The sequence below is a fragment of the Siphateles boraxobius genome, unplaced genomic scaffold, assembly GCF_051911475.1.
Source record: "Siphateles boraxobius isolate OS27281-9 unplaced genomic scaffold, OSU_SipBor_1 12, whole genome shotgun sequence".
Lineage (NCBI taxonomy): Eukaryota > Metazoa > Chordata > Actinopteri > Cypriniformes > Leuciscidae > Siphateles > Siphateles boraxobius.
The window spans coordinates 26,669,052-26,693,616 of record NW_027508722.1 but is presented as its reverse complement, the minus strand read 5'-3'; the positions used below and the strand labels follow the sequence as shown (position 1 = coordinate 26,693,616).

The following is a 24,565-nucleotide window of genomic DNA, read 5'->3' as shown; positions in this document are numbered from 1 at the left end:
TGGTCACTATTTACATGGAAGTATGTGTAAAAATGAGAAATGCGAAGGGAAACGAACCCCAGTGTTTTTCTATGGCCTGTCTGAGATTCACGCTTGAGATGACTAAAGGATTTAAGTGGGAAGTCCTCACAGTCTTTTTAATCATAATCTAAAGAACCTAAAATAATTATTTTCCCTTAAAAAAGGTGCAGATAGAGTATCAGCCGAATTCTACTGTAACATTTTCTTCATTACACAATGTTGCTGCTGTTTTTTTTTTGTGCTGACAGAATGTGGTTTATAAGATTCTTTCCAACGATCTAAGATTTGCCAGCCATGTGGGAGGAAGGCTGGGTCTGCATCTCTCTGAGATGTGAACAGTGCCTAAATGAGCTGAATCACTCAGGCGTTATTTTAATCCTGCTATCTCACTCAATTACATTAGTAATTCCTGTAGCAGTGCTCATATACAGAAAAAAACAATGACAACATTGATAAAGACAACAGGCTAACCTCTTTATTGGCAATAATAAGGCACTATTATCTTTTCCAGTTGTTGTTGAGGCTGCTTTGCTTAGTTTTGCTTTTTTCAGATTTATCGGTGAAAACAGCTTTATCACATCCACATTAATAATGGCAATGGTACACATAATTCTTATAATCAGACACATACGTATGGCTCAAAGACACATGCTAGTGTGTAAGAAATTCTGAAATTATTATAAAATGACAGTATAGCTGTTGTTGTCATAAGTCACAGATGACATTGCAACTTGTATAAGACAATAACAAAGTCTTATAAAGTGCCAGTCAGATTATGTATGGCTGAAGAGGCTTTTCTTATTTGTAAGGTAGAAATGGTTGGAAAATTTTTGGAATCGGTAAGATTTAATGTTTTTGAAAGGAGTCTCTTATGCTCACTGCATTTATTCGGTTAAAAGTAAAACAGTGACATTGTGAAATAACATTAGAATTCAAAATAACTGTTTTCTGTTTTAATCTTCTCAAAAAATTAGCATATTGTGATAAAGTTCATTATTTTCCATAATGTAATGATGAAAATTAAACTTTTATATATTTTAGATTCATTGCACACCAACTGAAATATTTCAGGTCTTTTATTGTTTTAATACTGATGATTTTGGCATACAGCTCATGAAAACCCAAAATTCATCTCTCAAATAATTAGCATATCATGAAAAGGGTCTCTAAACAAGCTATTAACCTAATCATCTGAATCAACTAATTAACTCTAAACACCTGCAAAAGATTCCTGAGGCTTTAAAAAACTCCCAGCCTGTTTCATTACTCAAAACCGCAATCATGGGTAAGACTGCCGACCTGACTGCTGTCCAGAAGGCCATCATTGACACCCTCAAGCAAGAGGGTAAGACACAGAAAGAAATTTCTGAACAAATAGGCTGTTCCCAGAGTGCTGTATCAAGGCACCTCAGTGGGAAGTCTGTAGGAAGGAAAAAGTGTGGCAAAAAACGCTGCACCACGAGAAGAGGTGACCGGACCCTGAGGAAGATTGTGGAGAAGGACCGATTCCAGACCTTGGGGGACCTGCGGAAGCAGTGGACTGAGTCTGGAGTAGAAACATCCAGAGCCACCTTGCACAGGCGTATGCAGGAAATGGGCTACAGGTGCCGCATTCCCCAGGTCAAGCCACTTTTGAACCAGAAACAGCGGCAGAAGCGCCTGACCTGTGCTACAGAGAAGCAGCACTGGACTGTTGCTCAGTGGTCCAAAGTACTTTTTTCAGATGAAAGCAAATTTTGCATGTAATTCGGAAATCAAGGTGCCAGAGTCTGGAGGAAGACTGGGGAGAAGGAAATGCCAAAATGAAGTCCAGTGTCAAGTACCCACAGTCAGTGATGGTCTAGGGTGCCATGTCAGCTGCTGGTGTTGGTCCACTGTGTTTTATCAAGGGCAGGGTCAATGCAGCTAGCTATCAGGAGATTTTGGAGCACTTCATGCTTCTATCTGCTGAAAAGCTTTATGGAGATGAAGATTTAATTTTTCAGCACGACCTGGCACCTGCTCGCAGTGCCAAAACCACTGGTAAATGGTTTACTGACCATGGTATAACTGTGCTCAATTGGCCTGCCAACTCTTCTGACCTGAACCCCATAGAGAATCTGTGGGATATTGTGAAGAGAAAGTTGAGAGACGCAAGACCCAACACTCTGGATGAGCTTAAGGCCGCTATCGAAGCATCCTGGGCCTCCATAACACCTCAGCAGTGCCACAGACTGATTGCCTCCATGCCACGCCGCATTGAAGCAGTCATTTCTGCAAAAGGATTCCCGACCAAGTATTGAGTGCATAACTGAACACAATTATTTGAAGGTTGACTTTTTTTTTGTATTAAAAACACTTATTTTATTGGTCGGATGAAATATGCTAATTTTTTGAGATAGGAATTTTGGGTTTTCTTGAGCTGTATGCCAAAATCATCAGTATTAAAACAATAAAAGACCTGAAATATTTCAGTTGGTGTGCAATGAATTTAAAATATATGAAAGTTTAATTTTTATCATTACATTATGGAAAATAATGAACTTTACCACAATATGCTAATTTTTTGAGAAGGACCTGTACTTTAAAATGCAATTTATGTTTGTGACGGAAAAACAGAATTTTCAGCATTATTACTCGTCTTCAGTGTCACATGATCCTTTAGAGATCATTCAATATTCTGATTTGCTTCTCAAAAAAATTCTTATTATTGTTAAAATGGTTGTCCTGCTTAATATCTTTGTTAAAACCGTGATCCACTGTTTTCCAGATTCTTTGATGAATAGAAAGTTCAAAAGAACAGCATTTATTTCAAGAAAACTTTTGTAACATAATGAATGACTTTACTGTCTTTTTTGATCAATTTAATGCTGCCTTGCAGCATAAAAGGGTTATTTTCTTTCTAAATTAATATAGGCCTATATTGCACAAAAAACAGCAATTAAAGTGTTTTGTCTTGATAGTTTTATCTCACTAAATCACATAAATTATGTTTACATCAGATTTTTATGTTTTGTGAAGAAAATGCGAGCCATTCTAGCCTGTACACGATGATATTCAAATGAAGGATGAGTTACTCGCTAAATTTTAATACTTAAGGTTAGGGGTTTGTTTAAATTTACATTTCATTTTTTAGATGCTTTAATCAAAAATGACAAATGCGAGCTAATGCAGATATACCTTTTCAAATAAGCACAATACACACAATGTAACATTAAAGTTTTACTTTCAAGAATACAAAAACAACACTCCCCTTTATAGTACTATGCAAACTGAACATAAATCATTGGATAAATGTTTTTGCCCTGATATTTGGATTGCCTGCTCAAAATATTTAGGTTTACGTATTAGACAAATAGCCAACAGCTCTTTGAACAGAAATTTTACTATACTTCCAACTATACTACAGTAGGCTATATGTCAAATGAAATATCAGAGTAGAATGTGCATTGATCCCAATATGTAATATACTAGTGCATCTTAGTTTATAATGTAATCACACCATTCCTTTACTTCCAGTTAATACCATTAAATTACACAGTCTTAGTGGCACATTTTGACTCAGTGTCAATTGAGATTGCATGCAGAACAAGTCAAACTTCTATCACAGTGTTAACACTACAATGGGACAATCACTCTTTGCTTTGTATTAATTCACGTTCTGCCCATTCTTGCCATCCGCCTGGAAAATGCTGAACCCTACCGGAAGAGAAAAATCAATTAGGCAACTAAGGTGAAAAAACAAACAGAATAAAATTCACAGTAGCCCTGCCTATAAATGTATGTATATCATACATTAAAGGCACACTTTGTAACTTTTTTTTGTTTAAAATGTATATAATGTACATGAATCCATTTTCCAAACTGTGTTTTTGTCTTATCTTGAATCACTATGGTATGCCTATAAGAAGTGTTTATATTCAGACTAAGTTAGACTCTCAGTACCGGCATGACTTGTCATATACATATAGACAAGTAGCTCCGGCTACAATGTTCTTCCACTAGAGTGCCAAAAGACATATTATATACCTTTGATGTATTTAAAAAAAAAAAAACAGAGGTGGCCAAACCAAATTTGGTTCAGTGATGACCTTTGATTTGGCCTGCCATGCCATACCAGGAGGAGAAAAATAGGAAATAAACATGCCATTGAAGCACCACTTCTTTTCTAATTTTTATTTTTGTTTGACTTTTGTTTTATTTTTGCATTTAAATGTAGAGAATATAAGTTAACTTCATATAAAATAAAATGCAACATTTAATTTTTGCATACGGCACTCAATCAAGTTTAATTTTTTTGGCCCATCATAGTAAAATGTTTGGGCACCCCTGCATTAAAATCATTATTGACATACAGAATCATATACATCCCATACATTACAATTTAATGTAACTTAATGCATTTTAATGTAGGAGGGATAATGAAACATATAGCTGAACTTTAGCTTTGGTTGAACTTAGCTTAATATTGCATTTTTTATTAATACTTATTTTGATATGTTTTTTCTTGAACAAATTTACTTTCAATTCAAATACTAATTGCTGACTCCCCATTTGAAGACTTCTGCCTTGAGGTATAACAGATGCTGTAAATGCTACATTTAGAGTCATTTTCTTTGACTTCTGGACTGAAAATATAATAGTCCTGAGAAGTCATGCTTTTCAAAGTTTCGCTCAGAACTCAAACTGTGTAAAAATTGGCAAAGAAACAAGCACTATAATAGTTCTATAATAAGCATAATTGCTCACTTGGTATATCCTAATGACACTGCAGCTTCCAGGGCAGTTTTGCTTCTTACACCAGCTAGGCAGGTGAACACTATATTTTGGGACTGTGATGGCATATCTCCTCTGTATTTCTCCTTGAATTCATCAGGTTTGAGCTGGAGAGCTCCATTCAATTGTCCCACTGCAGATGAGAGCATGCAGTATTGTAATTTATATAATGAGTCTTTAAATATACAGTACATGATGCATGTGGACATTCACTGACTTACGTGGAACGTTAATAGACCCCTGTATGTTCCCGTATTCCCTGAGTTCCCACGGCTCACGGACGTCTATAACCACACCGGATCGGGACAACAGCAGTTTCTTCAGCTGCTCATATGACACATCTATAGAAGGCTGGCTAGAAGAGCTGAAATTTAGTAACGAAGCACCATCATAACGAATGACACGGATATCTGAAAGATAACACACACACACACACACACACACACACACACTTGACCGACAGAGGCCGTTCTTTTGCTAGACGTATAACAGTTAGTTGTCTGTTACCTACAGACATATGTTGAGTGATATTTTACCTCAAAAAATAAAAATTTCACCTTTTATAACAAATTATACAAGCTTGGGTTTTGGGATTTTTTAAAGTACTTATTACAGCCCAATCTTTTTCAAAAAACGCAGAGGGAGAAATCACATAGGCTAAGTTATGTTAAAGCGGTAAAGACGAATGCAAGATTGGCCGGGATTTTACAGATCTATAGATGTCAATCACGATGTATTACATTTACACACTGCAATATTTCAACACTCACGCTGTAAGCAACGTAAATGTGTCCAGCATGAACTCGTCAGTGGTCTTGTGACAAGAACGACACTTCTGCTCGCTACAACGCTGACAAAACTTCTCGTCAGCCGTGAACAGACATTTAACGCCATGCTAGAATTTATAGTAAGGAAAGCTGCAAGATGGCGATATTACTTTTTTCCTTGGTTTGTGTCTAAATATTGACCAAACACGATGGGACGCAAGGTTAAGCCAGGTCTAAGCTACGTAGCAGAATTGCAACCATAAACTACTCCTGTACGCATGCGCACAACTACCACGTATTACCAGTGACGTATGCTACTCTTTTTTTAGCCACAAAAAAAGTTTTAAGTTACTTGAAGTTTTACTTTTTTTCCCTTTTCTTTTTTATTTGCATGTTTTCTTCATTATTTCCCCTTTGCCATTTTTTTGCATATGTGTTCAACAACGTGTTATATTATATTTCGACAATAAGTAGAATTAATGTAGAAATGTGGTTTAATTGACATTTGAATAATACATTGATAATATAGGCCTAATTTTGATTAAAATTATCGCAATATGTATATTAACACAAACAATACCAAGACAAGAGGAATGTTCATGCACAATAAAATAAATAATCGGCCGGATATAACGCACGTATAACACAGCAAAGAATAACTGGTTAAATTATGCAAAAAATAAAATAAGAAATAGTAAAAATAAAAAAGAGAGTTTTTCCCCTTTTTCTTATTTTATTTTTTGACACATTTACTCTAATAACACAAAAAAGAGTGATAATGTGACATTTTTCACTTGATATATAGCAATAATATTGAATTCTCAAATAGCTCTTTTGTTTTTACATTTTTACAAAACACTACAGTACTTTAAAAAATGTTTTGTCTGAGCTCTATTATAGCTACAGAGGATACCCAAACGAGTTTGACCAAACAAGTATCCGTAGCTCGTCGTTGAAGGTGTGACCACGTGACATATGTGATACTTGTGCTTTCTGTTCTTCTTCCCCAAATGCCACCAAATACGCTGACAAACTCTATAAATCAAAATACAAACTGTCTGGGGATTGCTCGATTCCTGATTGTCATAGTTTTAGATCCGAACACCAAACTACCGACAGAAATTCTTCCGTATTTATAAACTTGGAAGCATATGCAAGTTATCAGCTTCGCTCTTCAACCTGTCCACTTGACAACTGACGTTGACTTGGTTGCGAACCTAGAGAGGAGGGGAACATAAACAGGGTGAGTTGGGTTTATTACTATAAGCCAACAACCTTTTACTGTTGTACCTACTCTAAATGTGTGTTATAAACATATCTTACTTAATACTAGGGAAGCAAAGGCCTTTAACCAGCCGGTACCTGCTGTCAGTACTTGTATCAGTTACCTGGCAAGTCTCAGGTGTCGTGCTCTTGTTTGCTTTTCTACATTGGTTTGCTAATAACACATTCTCTCGTATTGCTTTATTATCCTCACTTACCGATTCGTCAGTTATAGTTAATGGGTAAACTGCTAGCAGGACACTTATCTAAACCGTATTCAATTGCTGTCATCTTACAGTATTCATGAGTTCAGATAGATCGGGTAGTCTGCTACTGTAGTGTTTGCCCACTGAGATATTTGAGATGGAAAGGGAAAATTCGCAGGAGTGTCAATAGCAGCTAGATGATTCCAGAGCTTTCCAGAACCTTGTTCTTCACTAAAAACAAACAGTGTTGTGGGGAAAAATCAGAATAAGAAGAAATATAATATCAGTTTAAATGTTGTGCGTGCGTATTTTAGCCGTTTATAGGCTTTTAGTTACTTTGGATTGTTTTATTATAATTATTTAAAAAAATGGTTATTAGCCTTTAGTTACATTAAATTATTTAAATGCTTTTAAAAATGTTTTTAAAGCATTTTTAGTTACAATGGATTATTAAAATAAAAATATGTAATTTAATATAAATAGTTTTAGTTACAATGGATTTTTTTTTTATATAAGTCTTTTAAATAATTGTGTCATTTTGTGCCCATCTCAGAAGTGTGCTGAGGCCCTCATGTGTATGTGTTATGTGATAATTTTAGGCTTCAGAAACACAATTTTAACTGTGCTGTTGGTTCTCATACATAGTGATATTTTTCCCCCAGATACAAATGCGGTTGAAAGATCCCTTCTCTTTAAAAACCGCAGACATGACCAAGCGGTCTAACAAGCCAAAGAAGCCTCGCGATGAAGACTCGTCCGATGAGGTTGGCGGTAAGGAAAGGTTATGGTGTCATTTTTCATGCCAGTACATTGTTCATTGATGTACGTTGCAAAATCACAGAGAAGCATATAAAGCATTTATCAGACATCAAGGATGTATCCTGCATGTAGTTCCTTAATCATTCCAATTCAGATTGTGGATTTAACAAAGCTTGGATAGAGTTGTAAACTCTTCAATAAAGATGTGTATTCTTGTGTCATCTAGGGTTGACGTGCCAGCATGTGAGCAGGGCTGTGGACCTCAGCTCAGTGAAGAAGGCAGTGACGGGCAGCCTGTGGTCGGTGTGCTCCGATTGTCTTAAGGAGAGGAATGTGCTTGAGGGAGAAGCAGCAGGAGTACATGACATCCTTGTGTGCCTCAAGTGTGGGTTCCAGGTCAGATCTTCTCACTCTATGTAGTTCATTTTAAGCATTCATGCTTTTTTAAGGCATTTTGTGAATATGTTGTCTAAAAGTTTGGGGTCAGTATGATTTTTAAAAAAGTATCATATAATCACCAAGGCGCAAATACTGTAAAAACTGTGACATTATTATAATTTTAAAATATTCCTGTGATGGCAAAGCTGAATTGTTCACAGCCATCCAGTTTTCAGTCACATGATCCTTCAGAAGTCATTCTAATATTCTGATTTGGTTGGTGCTTAAGAATACTTTTTTTTGTAATCAGTGTTGATACAAATTATATATTATTTGTGGATTCTTTGATGAATAAAAAGTTCAAAAGAACAGCATTTATTTGAAATAGATTTTTTTTGTAACAATGCAAAAGTCTTTACTGTCACTTTTGAGAAATTTGCGTACTTGAATAAAAGTATCAAAAGTTTGACCCAAAACTTTTGAATGTTCGTGTTGTGAAAAGAGGTGATAAAAATGGCAGCAGTGGTTGTTGGGTACTGCAAGTGTCAAAACCAAGGGGAAATAAATTTTTATTACGCCTATGCTTAAAAGGTCATATTATTACCCTGGTCGCAGAGCATTTTTGAAAGTAGATTGAGTGACTCTACTGTTTTACTCACAGTATTTGAATGGGTAATTTAAGCCGTTCAGCATATTTGGGAGTATGGTAGAGACTTTGACCTTTGACCTTGATTTGACAGTGGGAAAAAAACGTATTGACCAAAACTTGACTAGATCTTAAAATATATGCCAACCTTCAAACCTTGCTGTTGTTGCTCTATCTTCCAGGGCTGTAACCAGGCAGAAACTCAGCATTCCACAAAACATCAACAAGCTCATCGTTCTGACTCTCACTGTATCACCATCAGCCTCAGTACATGGAAGGCCTGGTAGGAAATGTCAATTGATTATGCTGTATTGTATGATTATTTGATCATTTATCCATATACACAAAGGTTTGGTGTCAGTAAGATTTTTTCAAAGAAATTATTAAGGATGCATTTCATTTTAATATTTACATTTATTAAATTTTTTTATAAAAAAAAATGCAGTTCTTTAGAACTTTCTATTAATCAATGAAAAAAGTTATTTGTGATAGTGAAGACTGGAGTAATGGCTGCCAAAACTCAGCTTTGACATCGCAGGAATACATTACAAAACAGTGTATTAAAATGCAAAACAGTTAATTTAAATATTTCACATTATTACTGTATTTGTGGTCAAATAAATGCAGCTTTCAAAGATGTGTACGCTCTTTTGTATTAGACATAAAATGCATAATAGGTTGCATTTTGACATTAGTTTTGCTCACCTTTAATAGGTGCTTTGAATGTAAAGAAGAGCTCTCCACTCACTGCAATAAGAAAGCCCTGGCTCAGACTCTGGACTTCCTGCAGAAGCACTCAGCAAAGGCCGTCTCAGGTAGTTATTCCACACAAAAACATGCAGAAATGTGACTTTATCTTTAATTATAGGAAAACACTTATTTTCTCATCTGCTAATAGTAGTGAAGGTCATTACGCTGTTGTGAAGATTCATGTTTGATAGAAGCTGACTCTTATTTACAGATTAAATCTGAAAATTGCCTTGTTTTTTTAGAGCTTAAATAAGAGCTGGGTTTTCTTTCAAATGTCTCTTTTAGAAGCTCCTCATTGTTTCTCTGTACACAGCAATGCCATGTTATCACAACTGTCATCACTGACCTTTGCCCTGGGATCACTCAGTTTAGTTTTTCAGATACAATGAGGAGACATTCACACTCTTTAGGCAACCTGAAAGCACTGTATATTTCTGTATTTTTTGTCATTGACAAAAAATCTGCTGTTTTTTGAGTGTCCTCTCCTATATTTACGAAAATTCAGTTTTGTGCATATAGCTTTTTTTTTTTTTTAAATATATATGAGGCTTTTCACACATTAAAGACTTAGTCATTCTAAACCCCATTCTAAATAGAATCCTTGGATATGTTGTCTCACGTTTCAAACTGCTCATTTTTTATTTCACACTGTACATACCTAAGCCCTGAGTTTACAATTTTATTTGGATATTTGTGGCGCCAGCAACCATGATTGGATACATACAGCGTATAACCAATTTAAATAATGACTAGCCTAACTTATTAGATTACAGTACAAAGCTTTTCAGTTTTGCAGGAAGCTCAAAATAGGAGGCATATATAATTGTAATATGTTCAATTTCTAATAATTTCTTACTTTGCAATTTTAGCACAGCAATTTGGGATTAACCATGCAAAAGTGGTGCTAACTGCTCCAGAGCAGGGTTTCACAATTACTTTGGCCAGTTATAATCTTATCTAGAATCTTTATTAGGGGTCGGGAATCTCTAGGCACCTCACGATTCGATTCGATTCAGAGGGCTTTTATCGATTATCGATGCATCTTTTTTTGTGTGTGTGACAACTTGGTACTTTTAAAGCAAAGTATTTGTAATGACCCATAAAGAATTTACTTCCAATATATTTTATTAATAAAACAAATGGAAGTGATTTGGCAAGTCAACTGTAAGGCTACATTTGCCAGCATATGTCCCAACATTGCAATGAACCAACAGGAAAAGAAATGTGTGACTGCACTAGCAGCATACTTGTAGTAAATGAATACAAACTTCAACATATTCTGAATCTCTAACATTTAATAATATACTTCTAACCAACATCCTCCTGTTATGTGCATTGTGCAATGAGCAATATAATCCTTCAGACAAAAAAAAAACATTTTGCTTTAGCAAAATCACAAACAGCTTTCATACAAAAAAATATAGAAGGATGTACTAGCAGCTCTCATTCAAACATAATGCTTGTGGACTTAAGCATATTCTGAATAATTAGTAACATACAAAGCTGCTCTTATATACAAATAAATAATAAAGAGTCTAAGACTTATGACTTGACCAAAATCAAAATCCAAAAACAGCTTATACAAAAAAAGTAAATGATCATCTGCAGAGAGCAGTCAAAATGTAACTTTTTGTGACTGGCATTGCTGCACTGATACACACTATGACTGGAGGGGCAGTACAGGTAAACCAATGTATAATGTCCGAATAACAGATCTGCTATTACAGCATATTGATGTGAAAACTAAACAATAAAGAAAGCAGCTCTCATACAAAAATACAAAATAGTCCACAATGAAATTATGCCTATTTTCCATACGTTTACTTTTAACAAAGAGGCTGTGTTGGGATTTTGCACTCAGCCATCATGCATCTCTGTTATGCGCTTATGTGCAGTTGCGCACGCAACAGACTGTCCGGGCGCTGCACTTCCGCGCTTCAGAGTTCCGCCTTTTGCGGAATATAACGTTGTTAGAAAAAAATAATTTTAGAAAATTTAAAAAAATACAATGATAATTGTAAGAAAGAAGTGCATCTTTTGGCAGATGGGTACTGTACAGAAACTGCAAAGACTTAAAACTGCCTAAAGGCAAACTACAGTGACCCTCATTTTAGCATTGATTTCTCTCCTATAGGTGATATATTCAATTCTGTATCACTTAGCTGTAATTAGCTGAGTGCTTTCTGTCATTGAGCAGCTCCCTGGCTCCACCTAGAGCTCCAGCAGCAGCGATGCCTTGGACCCATGATAAAGTTACTCTGCTACACTTTTGTTTTTAATCTGTTGGAGGGATTCATGAGCTCACCATCATCACCATTATGCCCTTGAGCAGAAGGCTTAACCCCAGGTTGCTTGAGTTGAACTGTCCTTATAGTAAGAGTATACACAACTTCCGGGAATGCATAGTGTAGTATTTTAAAACCCGTTGCTTATTTATAACCACAAAGCACAGTAGAAGTCCTCCTCTGAATATTTAGGATTTTGCCATGAGTTCTCCACCTGCTAATCTTGACTTTTCATCAGGTCCATGCACATGTCATGATCATCTTCATCACAAAGTTTACTGTATGTACATTTTGATGTCTTCCAATTGGCATTCATTTTTTTAAATGTATCTATCAAGAACACACGTGGGTAACCTCACAATCTGAAGAAAATATAATTAGAGAGAAATAAATTACATTTCTATTCATAATAAAGATATTTTTCCTCTCCTTTTTTACATTGTGATATTTTCATAACAATGTGCTTAATTGGCATAAACATAATGTCTCAATGTATACTACTGCTCACAAGTTTGGGGTTAGATTATTTTTTTAAGGAAATTAATACTTCTAATCAGAAAGGATGCATTAAATTCATTAAAAGGGACAAAGTTTACATTTTTAATGCTACAAAAGATTTCTATTGCAAATACATGCTGTATAAGTGCTTTTAAACTTTCCAATCATCGAATAATCCACAAAAATATTAAGCATCACAATAAGAAATGTTTCTTGAGAATTAAATCAGCATATTAGAATGATTTCTGAAGGATCGTGTGACACTGAAGACTGGAGCAATGCCTGCCGAACATTTACCATGGCCATCAGTAGAATAAATTTCCTTTTAAAATATATAAAAAATACCAGTTATTTCTTTGTAATAACATTTGATTACTTATTTTACTGTATTTTTAGTCAAATAAATGAAGCCTTAGTGAGCATAAGTGACTTGCCAATCAAACTTTTGAACGGTTAAATATGTATGTAGGCTTAATTTTCTTCAGGCAAATTTTTTTTTTTCCTGTTGTTTTTTTATTTAGTAAATTTGCAGTAAAACAGTGCAAGTGTTCTTGCAAGTTTCATGAGATTCACCCATGTAATTCATCGATATTGTAAAGCCTGGCTGAAATAATGAGGATCAGCATAACAGAGTATGATCATGTAGTTGTGTTTCTTCATTATTACGAAGAAACAACTTAAAATACATTGTCTGTTGTTTTTATATTATTATTTATTCAAGTTTCAACTATGTGCCATGAAAGACAGCTTTTTTTCTCTGGTATGTAAGATTAGACAACACCTCCAACCGAGGTACAGTGTCTGTTAAAAGGCTTATTTCTTTTTTCAGTGATGAGCAAAATCTAATGTACAATTTCACATAGCAGTGAAATATGCTACCACCTTGTCCTTGCATGATGCTTAACACTAATTGAATCCATTTCTGCCCCTGTCCATGGACTCATGCTCTGGTGTATCAAAGTTAAGTTTAGTTAAACCCAGCCTAACTGGTCTCCCGCCACTCCAAGGGCATCCAGGCTCTTGCTAGAGAAGCTGTGCTCCAATTCCGTTACTGCCGCATGGCTGGGCTCATTAATGGCATTAGGCGCTCGAGTGGTGCTCCCCGGTCGGATTCCCTGAAGAACGGCTGCAGCTGTGTGGGGATGGGATCCTGAGCTCTGCTCCTCCCCCTGCCCAGCCACATCTCCCATGATCCCTCTTTGCTCACTCCGAGCTTCAGGGAGAGGGTCTCGTTTTCGTCTGGAGGGGAGCTTGTTTCATATATAGAGCATTCTCAGCTGTTGAAAGGCAACGGATGTTGTGAGAGATTTTTTGCTTATGAAATAGCTGTATTCCAAACATTATAAAATTATAATAATGAAAACTCAGTTTTTATTATTTCACAACTAAGTTTGGGAACAAACTTTGATTCTTTCTTATAGTGGAAAACCTTTCTAGTCCAGACAGACTCACTTATCTTTGCACCATTCATCATTTTTTTATAATGTCTTTCCAGTCAAGCCTGATAAACTCCCAGAGACAGAAATCTGAAGACAGAAAAGGGAAAACAGTTGCCCACTTGGTGTTTTTTATTTTTCTGGTGAGGTCCAGAAGGTAGCTGGTGGTGGTCTGTGGTTTTGGGCCAGAGTTGGGCCACCTCCTGCCCACATCTTTCTTACCCAACTCTTTAAATTACCTGTTGCCATTCTTCCATGCTCATTGTTCCAGGTGGGCTGACTAAATGAGGAGGAAACAGGCGGTCATTGTGTCTGTGAAATGGACTGGCGCTGGCATAGATGAGCTGGTGAAATTGCGTTTCTGCAATATTTGAAGGCCAGGGTTTTTTTAGACAGAGCTTGTTGTTGTGTTCGCTTTTTCTCAAAGACTCATGGTACAAAAGAGCCCCAGCAAGAATTTTCCAGAACCCATAATAGTTTTCCACAACAACAGCAAGGAGAAGAAAGAAAATCTATTAACTGCGCTCTCTCACCAAAAAAGGCCTTCAGCTCAAGTACCAGAGTCTTGGTAGAAAGAGACTTGACCTCAGAGAGCCAGGCTTGCGCTTGAAACACAGATGGGAAGGCATTGTTTGAGGAAATTGAAATGTTTTTGCTTCAATAGGCATCACAAGCTGGCACATGCAGCAGTTGAATCTTTATTTTCTCATATTGATTTTCAATCTCATTTCATATTTCATGAGGTGAGGGTTCAAACTTATTTTGCTTTACATTTCAGGTTTAAATTCATTTTTTTTTAAACACAGTTGTAAACAATTGCATGATAAAATTAACACAGAGAACTTAGAGTACTCGGGGTATCTCAGCACTTGGAAAGTAGCATTTCGAAGTAGGGATGCACAATATATCAGTACCATATTGGTTATTGGCAGTTTTTCTTTAATTATCTGTGTCATATTTAAGATTTAATTGTGCATACTTTTTTCCCGTATTTTCGATTTTTGCAGTGCCGTAAACAATTTTTTTTAAAACACTAATAATATAATAACACTGTTAAAGGGGAACATGGCAACTATTTCAACTTCTTAAACCTGTTTAGAAATCATTTGGATGGTTAAATAACCTGTTCTGGTGAGCATGGTGACTTTCCCCGCTTCGCCCAATGTTCCCAGGCAGAAAACCAACCTTGCAACATGGTGACTAACGTTCCGGTAAGTTAGAAAAAGGAAGTCTCGTGAGAAGCGAGAACGAGCGAGAAACACAAACTGCTTTACGGCAATTCGACATTAACACACACGCCATATGATACTGTGTATGATGTATTACCCACCTCTGTAGACATAGCTCCACATCATAAAGTTGGCCGGCTCCGATAATATCAAATGCACATGAGCAGCGGTAGAAAGGGGTAGGAGGGTGCCGCAAGTGAGTTTTTTTTACGACAGTGTTGTGAAATATACGCCCCACATCTGTGGGGGGAGCTCGTTGAGACAATATGCGACAACAAAAGTGAAAATCAGCGAAGAAATGGCTAGAGTTGCCGAGTTCCCCTTTTAATGTTATCCTTAACTAATCCCAGACTAACTGAATATCCATTTTTCATACTGTACATTACAATTATGTAATGCCCAAATTAACTTATCATTTATCTATTTTCAAATGTAAATAATTGTGTGTAGTTTTATTTTTCATTTATTTGGGCAAAATTAGTATATAATTTTTATTATCTTATTATTTCATAGCGTAAAAAATAATTATCAAATTATTGGTATTAGCCAACATTTTTAACATCAGTGCATTCCTGCTTCCAAATCTACTAAATGCCTCCTAAATCGAGTGGTGCAGGGATGACATCAGAACTCCGAAGACTAATTTCCCCATGGTTGCTTCGAGATTTTCCTTTGGGGTTTGATAATGGGGTTTTTCAATTTATGAGAAAAATAAAGCTTGTGGTAAACTTAACTTGACGATACTTTGAGGTTTTGTTCTACAACATAAATTACACACTCCCATACCAAAAATGTTTTACAATTTTTTTTAAAGGTATGTTTCTAATAAGTCACTAGATAAGACAGTCTGGGCGTTAGTGTGTGCAGTTTATGTTTTTGAAAATAACGTCAAAATTATGTTTACCACAGGCTTTATTTTACTCCTAAATTGAAAAAAAAAAAAAAAACATTGTAAAACCCCATAGAAAATCTTTGTTCTTTTGGGTTCTTCAGGGTTCTGATGTAATCCCTTCACAACTCTCTTATTTTTCTTTATCTGTTCACTGTATTTTCGAATCTCAAATTAGCCTATATTTGATATACACTTGGATGGTTTTTAAACATCGTTTTACATTTAATCTATTTATGTTGAGGATTTTACAGCTAGGTCTTGTTGATTACCGAGGATGGTTAGCCTCGGGTGGGAAAATGCCTTTCTATTTAGGTCAATCCAGGGCCAACGCGAACAGCACATTGTGTGTGTGTGTGTGTGTGTGTGGTGTGTGTGTACGTGTGTGTGCATGAAGGAATCAAGACGTTGGATACCCTTGGCCTCAGATGGCAATGAAGCACGGTTTTCATGCCCCATGGCCACAACAAATTAATAAGACATTTGGTGTTGCTCGGCCTTCCTCATGACTGCTTGCTGTCTTCAGCCTGAGGAGAGTTGTCCTTCACTTTGTGAGAAACAAGGGAAGATTTTGAAAAATGTACATGTTCAGTGCATTAACTTCTATAAATCTGTGCTTGACTCTTCTCGGAAAGTCCTCTGCTGCGATGGAGTCATGTATACAAAAAGCAGATATAAAAAATGAATTCTCTCAATGTGATAGTGACCAAGTGTAAATGGTTCACCTGAAATGAAAATGTAATTCCATCCTCTTGTCATTCCAGACCTGTATGACTCTCTTTCTTGCATGAAACACACAAAAAAAGAATATTTGGCAGAATGTCGTGCCATATAGGTTATAGGATGATATAAGAGACTATTTTTATTTTGAGGCATATTGGTTATTTAATTGGCCATGTTCATTTCCCATATTTTTCCCATATAAAGATTACTATCTAACACTGAATTTTTAAAACTAAGAGTGTATTCACACCTGTCTTGTTTGGTTTGATTGAATCAAACGTCTTGGTTACTGACGTAACCTAGGTTCCCTGAGAGTAGGGAAAGAGTATTGCATAAGTTAGCTTACGCTATGGGAAAACTCTTTTTCTCGAGAATATTGAAGCAATTTTTTTAAAACGCCGTGTAGCTGCACAGCAGACATACTGCTGAGCCCCTTAACTTGCTCATTGGCTGTGCTGTGGCAACTGCACAAACCTATGGCGAGTCGCCTAGGATGCGCGAACCAATCAGGACGCTATGCGCGCATCAGACCCCGTCAGAATGGGCGTCGCTTATAGACCAGACAGACGTCGGGCCTTATAATTGTGAAAATGTGCTTAAAGGATTAGTTCACTTTTTAAAAAACTTTTGCTGATAATTTACTCACCCCCATGTCATCCAAGATGTCCATGTCTTTCTTTGAAGACATGAAAACATTGAAATGTTTGAAAACATTCTAGGATCTTTCTCCATATAATGGACTTCACTGGGTACCAAACGGTCCAAGGTCCAAATGACAGTTTCAGTGCAGCTTCAAATGGCTTTAAACGACACCAGACGATGCATAAGGGTCTTATCTCGCGAAACGATCTGTCATTTCAAAAATAAATAAAAAAGTTTAAGTTTTATAAGCACAAATGCTCACCTTGCTCTGTTCTGTGAAGCACGTTCGTGACTCTCCTGTTCGAACTCGTTCATCAAAATGAACAAATCTTTTTTTCGAGTCATTTCGTTCATTCAACGAACAAAATGACTCAAAAAGATTTGTTCATTTTGATGAACAAGTTCAAACAGGAGAGTCCCAGGCGAACTAACGTGCATCACAGAACAGAGCAAGGCGAGCATTTGTGCTTATAAAACTTAAACTTTAAAATTTATTTTTGAAATGACCGATCGTTTCGCAAGATAAGACCCTTATGCTGCGTTCACACCGGACGCGAATAGCGCGTCAAATTCGCGCCTACCGCGTCTAGTTATACGCTTGAACACTTTGAATCCATTCTTGAATCGCTCTTGACGCGCGTAAAAAAACAAAAGTTTGAAGCGAAATTTACGCGCGTCACAATCGAAACCCGTTGGCGGCCATCTTTTTTATGTTGATCGAGCATTCACCGAGAGAGTCACAGCTCTGTATTTGCTCTGGAGAGCAGAACGGCGGCGTAGGGGTCATCGTCGCCGTATTTGTGTCCACCTGACCCTTCGACCCAGTGTGGCGAGTTTCACCATTTGCTCGCTCCAGGAGCTGCGCCTGGATGACGGCCGCTTTCAGCGGTACTTCCGCCTGTCCCGCGCCCAGCTTAATGACCTGTTGTCCCGCATCGGAGCGAGGATCACCCTCGCCCTCATCCACCTAATCTGTCATTTATTTTTGTTTTGATGATGGAGCCAGCCTCCAAAAGTGATTAATCTGTCCTGTGATTTTTTTCTCTCTCACACACAACACTGTCCAGACATGAACTTATAATGCAGTATGTTTGTCTTCACATTATAATAATATTTAATATAATCTAGATATGGAATAAACAGAATTCAATACAAAATGAATGTCTATATATTTAAATCAAGTTTTATGTGATAAAATAGTTGCTTTGTTGTGCATTAGAACCATTACAAAATAATGTATTGAAGCATCCAGATAGTTCACCACGTGACAGCAGCAAGCAGCTAGGCTCCTGATTGGTTAACGCGGCGCGAATTGACGCCAAAGTTCAGATTTTTCAACTCGGGCGGCAGACGCGAAATCGCGTCAAACGTGTGAATGCACAAAATGCACCATTCGCGCGTAACGCTCCAAACGCTCCAAACGCGCCAGACGCTCAATTCGTGCCATTCGCGCGAACTTGACGTGCGAATGAGGCGTATTCGCGTCTACCGCACCGCGCTCCACGCCTCATTCGCGCCGCAGGAATTTTTTACGCGCGTAACGCGTCTTTGCATTGACTTAACATTGAAATCACTCGCGCCTGACGCGCTATTCACGTCCGGTGTGAACGCAGCATTATGCATCGTCTGGTGTCGTTTAAAGCCATTTGAAGCTGCACTGAAACTGTCATTTGGACTATGGACCGTTTGGTACCCAGTGAAGTCCATTATATGGAGAAAAATCCTAAAATGTTTTCATCAACAACCTTAATTTCTTTTCGACTGAAGAAAGAAAGACATGGACATCTTGGATGACATGGGGGTGAGTAAATTATCAGCAAAAGTTTTTTTAAAAAGTGAACTAATCCTTTAACACTTTATTCATACAGAAAGAACCCTCGCTTGCAAAGCGGGCACTTCCATATTATAAAACCTCATAAATGTGGATGGTGAGGCCCAGCCTGCCACCGCACAAATATCTTCAATTGGTATTTCACTCGACCAAGCCCACGATGAGGCCATGCCTCTCATGGAATAAGCTTTGATGCCTATGGGACAGCAGATGCCCTTAGACTCATAAGCCAGCGAGATAGCATCAACTATCCAGTTTGACAGTCTCTGCTTCGTGACCGCACAACCTCTGGTGCAGGCCAGAAGCACACGAAGAGCTGTTCTGACTGCCTGAAGGGGGCAGAATACTCCAAATAGACTCTGAGAGCCCTCACAGGGCAGAGTAGGTTCGCATCTTTTTCGTCTTCTGATGAAGGAAGAGCTGACAGCGAAATATCCTGTGCCCTAAACGGAGCTGAGAGCACTTTAGGAACGTACCCAGGCCTTTGCTTCGGGACAACTCTGGAGTCGTTGGGCCGAATTCATGGCAGGAAGCGCTCTCTGAGAGTGCTTGCAAATCACCCACTCGCTTGACTGATGCCAGTGCTAGCAAGAGGGCAGTTTTGAGTGAAAGCGGCTGCAGGCCAGCAGACTGAAGTGGCTCGAAAGGGGCACCTTTCATGGCCTCCAGCACCGTGGAAAGGTCCCAAATAGGTATAGAGGGGGGTTGAGGCGGGTTTAGCCTTCTGGCCCCCTTGAGGAAGCCCATGACTAGGGCATTTCTTCCCAGTGATTGCCCAGCCATGTGAGCATGGAGGAGGTGCGAACCAGCGTCCAAAAGCTCTTGTAGAAAGGAAAGTACCCTTGTTACTCCACATGAGTTGGGATCCAGTTTCCGCGCTGTGCACCAGCTGGAGAACACTGACCATTTTAGATCATAAAGATGCCTGTGTCTGGATAGCATATCCACACCGCATAGCAAGAGGTGTTTGGCCATAGTGTGCAGGTTGCTCGACCTGAGACCGCCCTTGGCGATTTATATAGGAAATATACAGTATATATATGCTGTAGGCCCAACTGGAGTACTGATGATGCTGAGGCTATGAGGCCTAACATTCTCTGAAATCTCTTGAGAGGACCGCAAGCACCTGCTCTGAACGATGCCGCTAGACGCTAAATGGCGAGTGAGCGCTCTGACTTAAGCCGCGCTCTCATCTGTATAGAATTTATGACTGTTCCCAGAAAAGATATACTCTGGCTGGGAGACAGTGCTCTTTTTGAAGCATTGATCCTGAGACCTTGGCATTCTAGATGGCTGAGGAGCCAGGATCTGTGAGTTATTAACTGTGCCTCCGATTGGGCTATAACCAGCCAATCGTCGAGGTAGTTCAACACTTGCACTCCCCGTTGTCTCAGGGGGGCGAGAGCTGCATCCATGTTCTTCGTAAACGTACGAGGTGCTAGGGATAACCCGAATGGTAGGACTGTGTAATGATAAGCCTGCCCCTCGAAGACAAATCTCAAGAATGGCCTGTGATGGGGTGCTATCTGAATGAGAAAGTAAGCATCTTTCAAATCCACTGAGAAAAACCAATCCCCCGGGTGAATCTGCGTGAGGATTTGTTTGGTTGTCAGCATTCTCAACGGGCGCGTCATAAGCGCTTTGTTCAGGTGTCTGAGATCTAAGATGGGCCTGGGGCCGCCATCTCTCTTTGGAATGAGGAAATATCGACTGTAAAAGCCTGACTTGCTTAGTGATAAGGGGACTGGCTCTACAGCCCCTTTCACTATTAGTTTTGACACTTCGGTGTGAAGGACGTGAGCTGCGTCGCTTCTCACCGATGTCTCGACCACAGCTAGAAAGCGCGGGGGTCTGTGCGCAAACTGTTGCGAGTAGCCTCGTTTTATTACGTTCAACACCCATTTTGATGTTCCAGGGATGGCTTGCCAGGCCTTGGCCTGCATAGCTAGGGGTTGAATGAAGTCTAGGGACGGGCCGCTTTGTGATAGGGACCCGGCCGCCCAGCTGTTACGTGCAGGGGTGTGTAATTGATAGTGGGCACACAACCTACATTCATTACATTTTCAGCGTGAGCTGGGGAAAAAACTGACATTGTGGGAGCAGTATTTATGTGTAGGGGTGCATACTTCATAGTGGGCACACGATCTACATTTATTACATCTCCAGCGTGAGTCGGAGGGAAAACTGATACTGTGGGGACAGTGCTTATGTGCAGGGGTGCGTACTTTATAGTGGGCACACAGCCTACATTTATTACAGACAGAAAATACCTCTTTTCGTGCTTTATTTTGGTTGCCGTAAAAACTGCATTTGTTTGCAGGTGTGCATGTTTTAAAACAGACTTGTTTACTGCAATGTTGAAGTTCCCAGACGTCTGAACTAAAAAGGGGACTGGGAGATGTGTGAAAAGCTTTATGGAGGTTGGTCCGGCCTCGACGGGACTCAAACACTCTCTTTTCCTTCCTGTCACCGTGGCTAGGAAGGCTTTCGAGGCTCCGGATCAAACACAATCTTGGGTCGGGGTCCCCGTCACACTGCTGTCGCTTTTTTGAGCGAGAGCGGTGATGGACTTCAGCCGCTGGGGGGGGCTGGGAGACCGGCAGCGCTGGCTTCGCTAGCTGAGGAGGCGGCGCCCTCTCCTGGCGGCCCGAAGTAGAGCTGGATTGTTTAGGGAGGAAGTGACGCATAGCCTGCGACGCTTTCTGGGCCACTGTGTAACGTTCCGCGAAACCTTTGACTGCTGGGCGGAACAGACTCGTGGTGGAGATAGGGGAGTTGAGAAAAACTGCCCTATCTGCATCCTTCATCTCTGTTAAGTTCAACCAAAGATGATGTTCAAGCACCGTCAAGCTCGCCATGCACCTACCAATCGTATGGGCGGTTGATTTGGTAGCTCTCAGAGCCAGGTGTGTGGCGCTGCGCAGGTCTCTGAAAGCTTCCGGTTCAGGTCCAGACTCGTCCATTGAGCGGAGAAGTTTGGTCTGAAAAACCTGGAGGACAGCCATGGTGTGAAACGCCGATGCAGCTTGGCCAGCGGAGGCGTAAGCTTGGCCAGGGAAAGCTGAAGTGATGCGGCAAGTGTTCGATGGGTGGGTCGCCTTAGCAATTCAGATCCCATAGCGGTGGGCGGGCAGAGGTGTGCGGCCACCGCCTCTTCGAGAGGAGGAATCGCTTAGTACCCTTTTTCCACAGCGCTGTCGAAGGTCGAGAGCGTTGAGGTGATGGAAGGCTTTAGCACGCGGAGAAGTTCTGCATCAAAGCTGGTTCTCACGTCGTTCGCGCTGGCGCGGGGTCATTCATTCCTTGCATTCGGATGAAGCGAGAGAATCGCTGTCATCCTTCTCATCTTCCTCGTCTGATCCACCAAAAGAGATGAGACCGGCAACTTGCGCTGGTCTGCCTGACTAAATAGGACCGGCGAGGGTGTTTCTCTGGGAGAGAGCGAGGCACGCGGGGACTGGGCCGGCGTGTGCTCGCTCGTGTTCATCTCTGGCATCCTCTGTGGGCGGCTCTTTTTCTTGCGCGGCTCGATCAGTGGAAAAGGATGAGCGGGAGGCGCGGGGTTGTCATGTGCGAAGGTAGCCAGACGAGACCGCAGGATGGAGAGCGCCATTTCATCACTCTCCGGGCAGCCGCCCTTAACGAGTGCAGCTTCCGTGTGGTTACGGCCCAGAGAGGGAGCGCAGAGGATGTGACGATCTGCGCCGAAGAGAGGGCCTCAGAGCACAAGGCACAGGAGACTTGAGGCATTTGAAAAAGCCCCTCGAAATTGCTCTTTTAGAAAAGTGAGTCACTACGGCGAACACACTATTTGCTTGTAAAGGGTGTGCGCCGGATGGCACAGCAGAACAGCGGGCTGAAGGTAGCGTCCAGTTGAAAACCAGGATGCCGGCGTCCTCAGAACTGCTTAGCAGGTGCTTGTTGCGTTGAAGGCTTTACAACGGCGGCGAGGCTTCTCATCCGGAGGTCAGCGAAGTGAAACTTGCTGAAGGAGATAAAATCTGAATTCTATGGCGAAATGGGGGCTTAAATTGCAATAAGCCACAGCCATTCACGACCATCGAAAATCGGGACTTGCGTGTTATCTTCACCCGAAGCGTGCACATGCAGAGAGAGAGAGAGAGAGAGAGAGAGAGAGAGAGGCGCATTTCAGACAGCGCTCAAACACCAAATTGATTCCCCTTTTTAATTTCCTTGCCCTTGAAAGGACACATGCAATTATGTTAAAATACTAAATGCAAAGTATTTTCGGCAAGTATTCTCTCGGTTATGTCATAAGTGGACAGTTGAGAAAGAAACCAGATGTTTTTCAGTTTTTTCGCTCCGTGCATTCGGTCTTAAAGTGACAGACAGTGAAAGTGTCATTAATGTTAATAAAACAACAAAATACAATTTTAATAAAGATGAAACTATATTTAATTTCTGTACCTGAATACTACTGTTAAACTTTGTAACTTTGTTTAGAATATCTGCTTGTAATTTGTGTATTTGTTCTTATTTTATTACTGACCGTTCACTTGTTTTTAATAATGTTCAAACTTTATGAGTTAGGCTAGTAGTTTCTTTATGTGGTATCGAAGAACTTCAAGTAAGCTTTAAGTAATAAATGAAAAGCAAAGTTACGTTACATTCCCCCATATGATCATGATGCTCATAAGTTTCTTCATATTGCATTAGTAGCTGATGACACCAAATCAGTAAAATAATAAATATTGCACTTCAAAAGACCTCCATGATTAGCCTGTTTTTGCACTTTCTTGCTTTTCCCTGCTTGAGAATTTCTGTCCAATGAATAGATGACCTTAGGACACATTTCGGTTTTTGTCACAAATTTTGGTTCACTTGCAAAAAAGGGCAGTGTGAAAGCGTACCACACTAAACAAAAAACATTTTTGTTATTTGATCCGGACCAAAGCAAGTGAACTAGTGGACTTTCCTGGTGTGAATATACCCTAAGAGTTTAATAGCGCTGATCAATATAATCTTCAGGCAATCTCTAAATAAATATCTTTTTTTTTTATGCACAACAAAATGTTGTAATGCCTAAATTCACTTGTAGCATTTAGCAATGATTGAGTTTAGTTTTTATTTATTTATTTATTTATTTATTTTTATTCAGACAATAGTAAAGAATTGTTCTATCAGTTATGGACCAGAATGCAGTGTTGTTATTGTTAAAGCTCCAGTCGGCAAGTCTGCAGATTGAGTGGACTTAGGCAAAATTTTGAATGTTTACAACTCTCATGCCCCTCCCCCACTATCAACGAATACCCTCCCACCGAGTTCTTGGCTTCGTGCTTGTCAGTGCCAGTGCACCAGATTTTCTGTGAACGCGCCCGTCTCATCAGCATCCATCAACACCATGATGTATTTTGTTATTGTTGTTTTGTCATTTTGGAGTAGATTGTTACGAAATGGATTACCCACCAATTAAACGTAAATAAACACCATCGTCTGTCTGAAACGCTATTATTGCTGTATGTGGCA

At 39.3% G+C, this 24,565-nt stretch overlaps 2 protein-coding genes across 2 annotated transcripts in view; one reads left to right on the top strand and one right to left on the bottom strand.

Annotated features, from left to right (window-relative positions):
• Positions 1–3,209: 3,209 nt before the first annotated feature.
• tstd3 (thiosulfate sulfurtransferase like domain containing 3) lies at positions 3,210–5,831 on the bottom strand. The gene is made up of 4 exons (XM_077217184.1): positions 5,547–5,831; positions 4,998–5,186; positions 4,750–4,909; positions 3,210–3,699 (listed from the first exon to the last, which is right to left on the bottom strand). The coding sequence occupies exons 1-4, from the start codon at positions 5,668–5,670 to the stop codon at positions 3,633–3,635; spliced, it is 540 nt and encodes a 179-aa protein (XP_077073299.1). The 5' UTR covers positions 5,671–5,831; the 3' UTR covers positions 3,210–3,632.
• A 632-nt stretch (positions 5,832–6,463) lies between these two features.
• usp45 (ubiquitin specific peptidase 45) overlaps positions 6,464–24,565 on the top strand; it is a 49,205-nt gene continuing 31,103 nt past the window's right edge. The window contains exons 1-5 of the mRNA XM_077217081.1: positions 6,464–6,786; positions 7,675–7,783; positions 7,998–8,167; positions 8,978–9,078; positions 9,510–9,610. Of these exons, the coding sequence (XP_077073196.1) occupies positions 7,681–7,783; positions 7,998–8,167; positions 8,978–9,078; positions 9,510–9,610 (475 nt within the window). The 5' untranslated portion in view covers positions 6,464–6,786; positions 7,675–7,680. The remainder of the gene's footprint in view (positions 6,787–7,674; positions 7,784–7,997; positions 8,168–8,977; positions 9,079–9,509; positions 9,611–24,565) is intronic.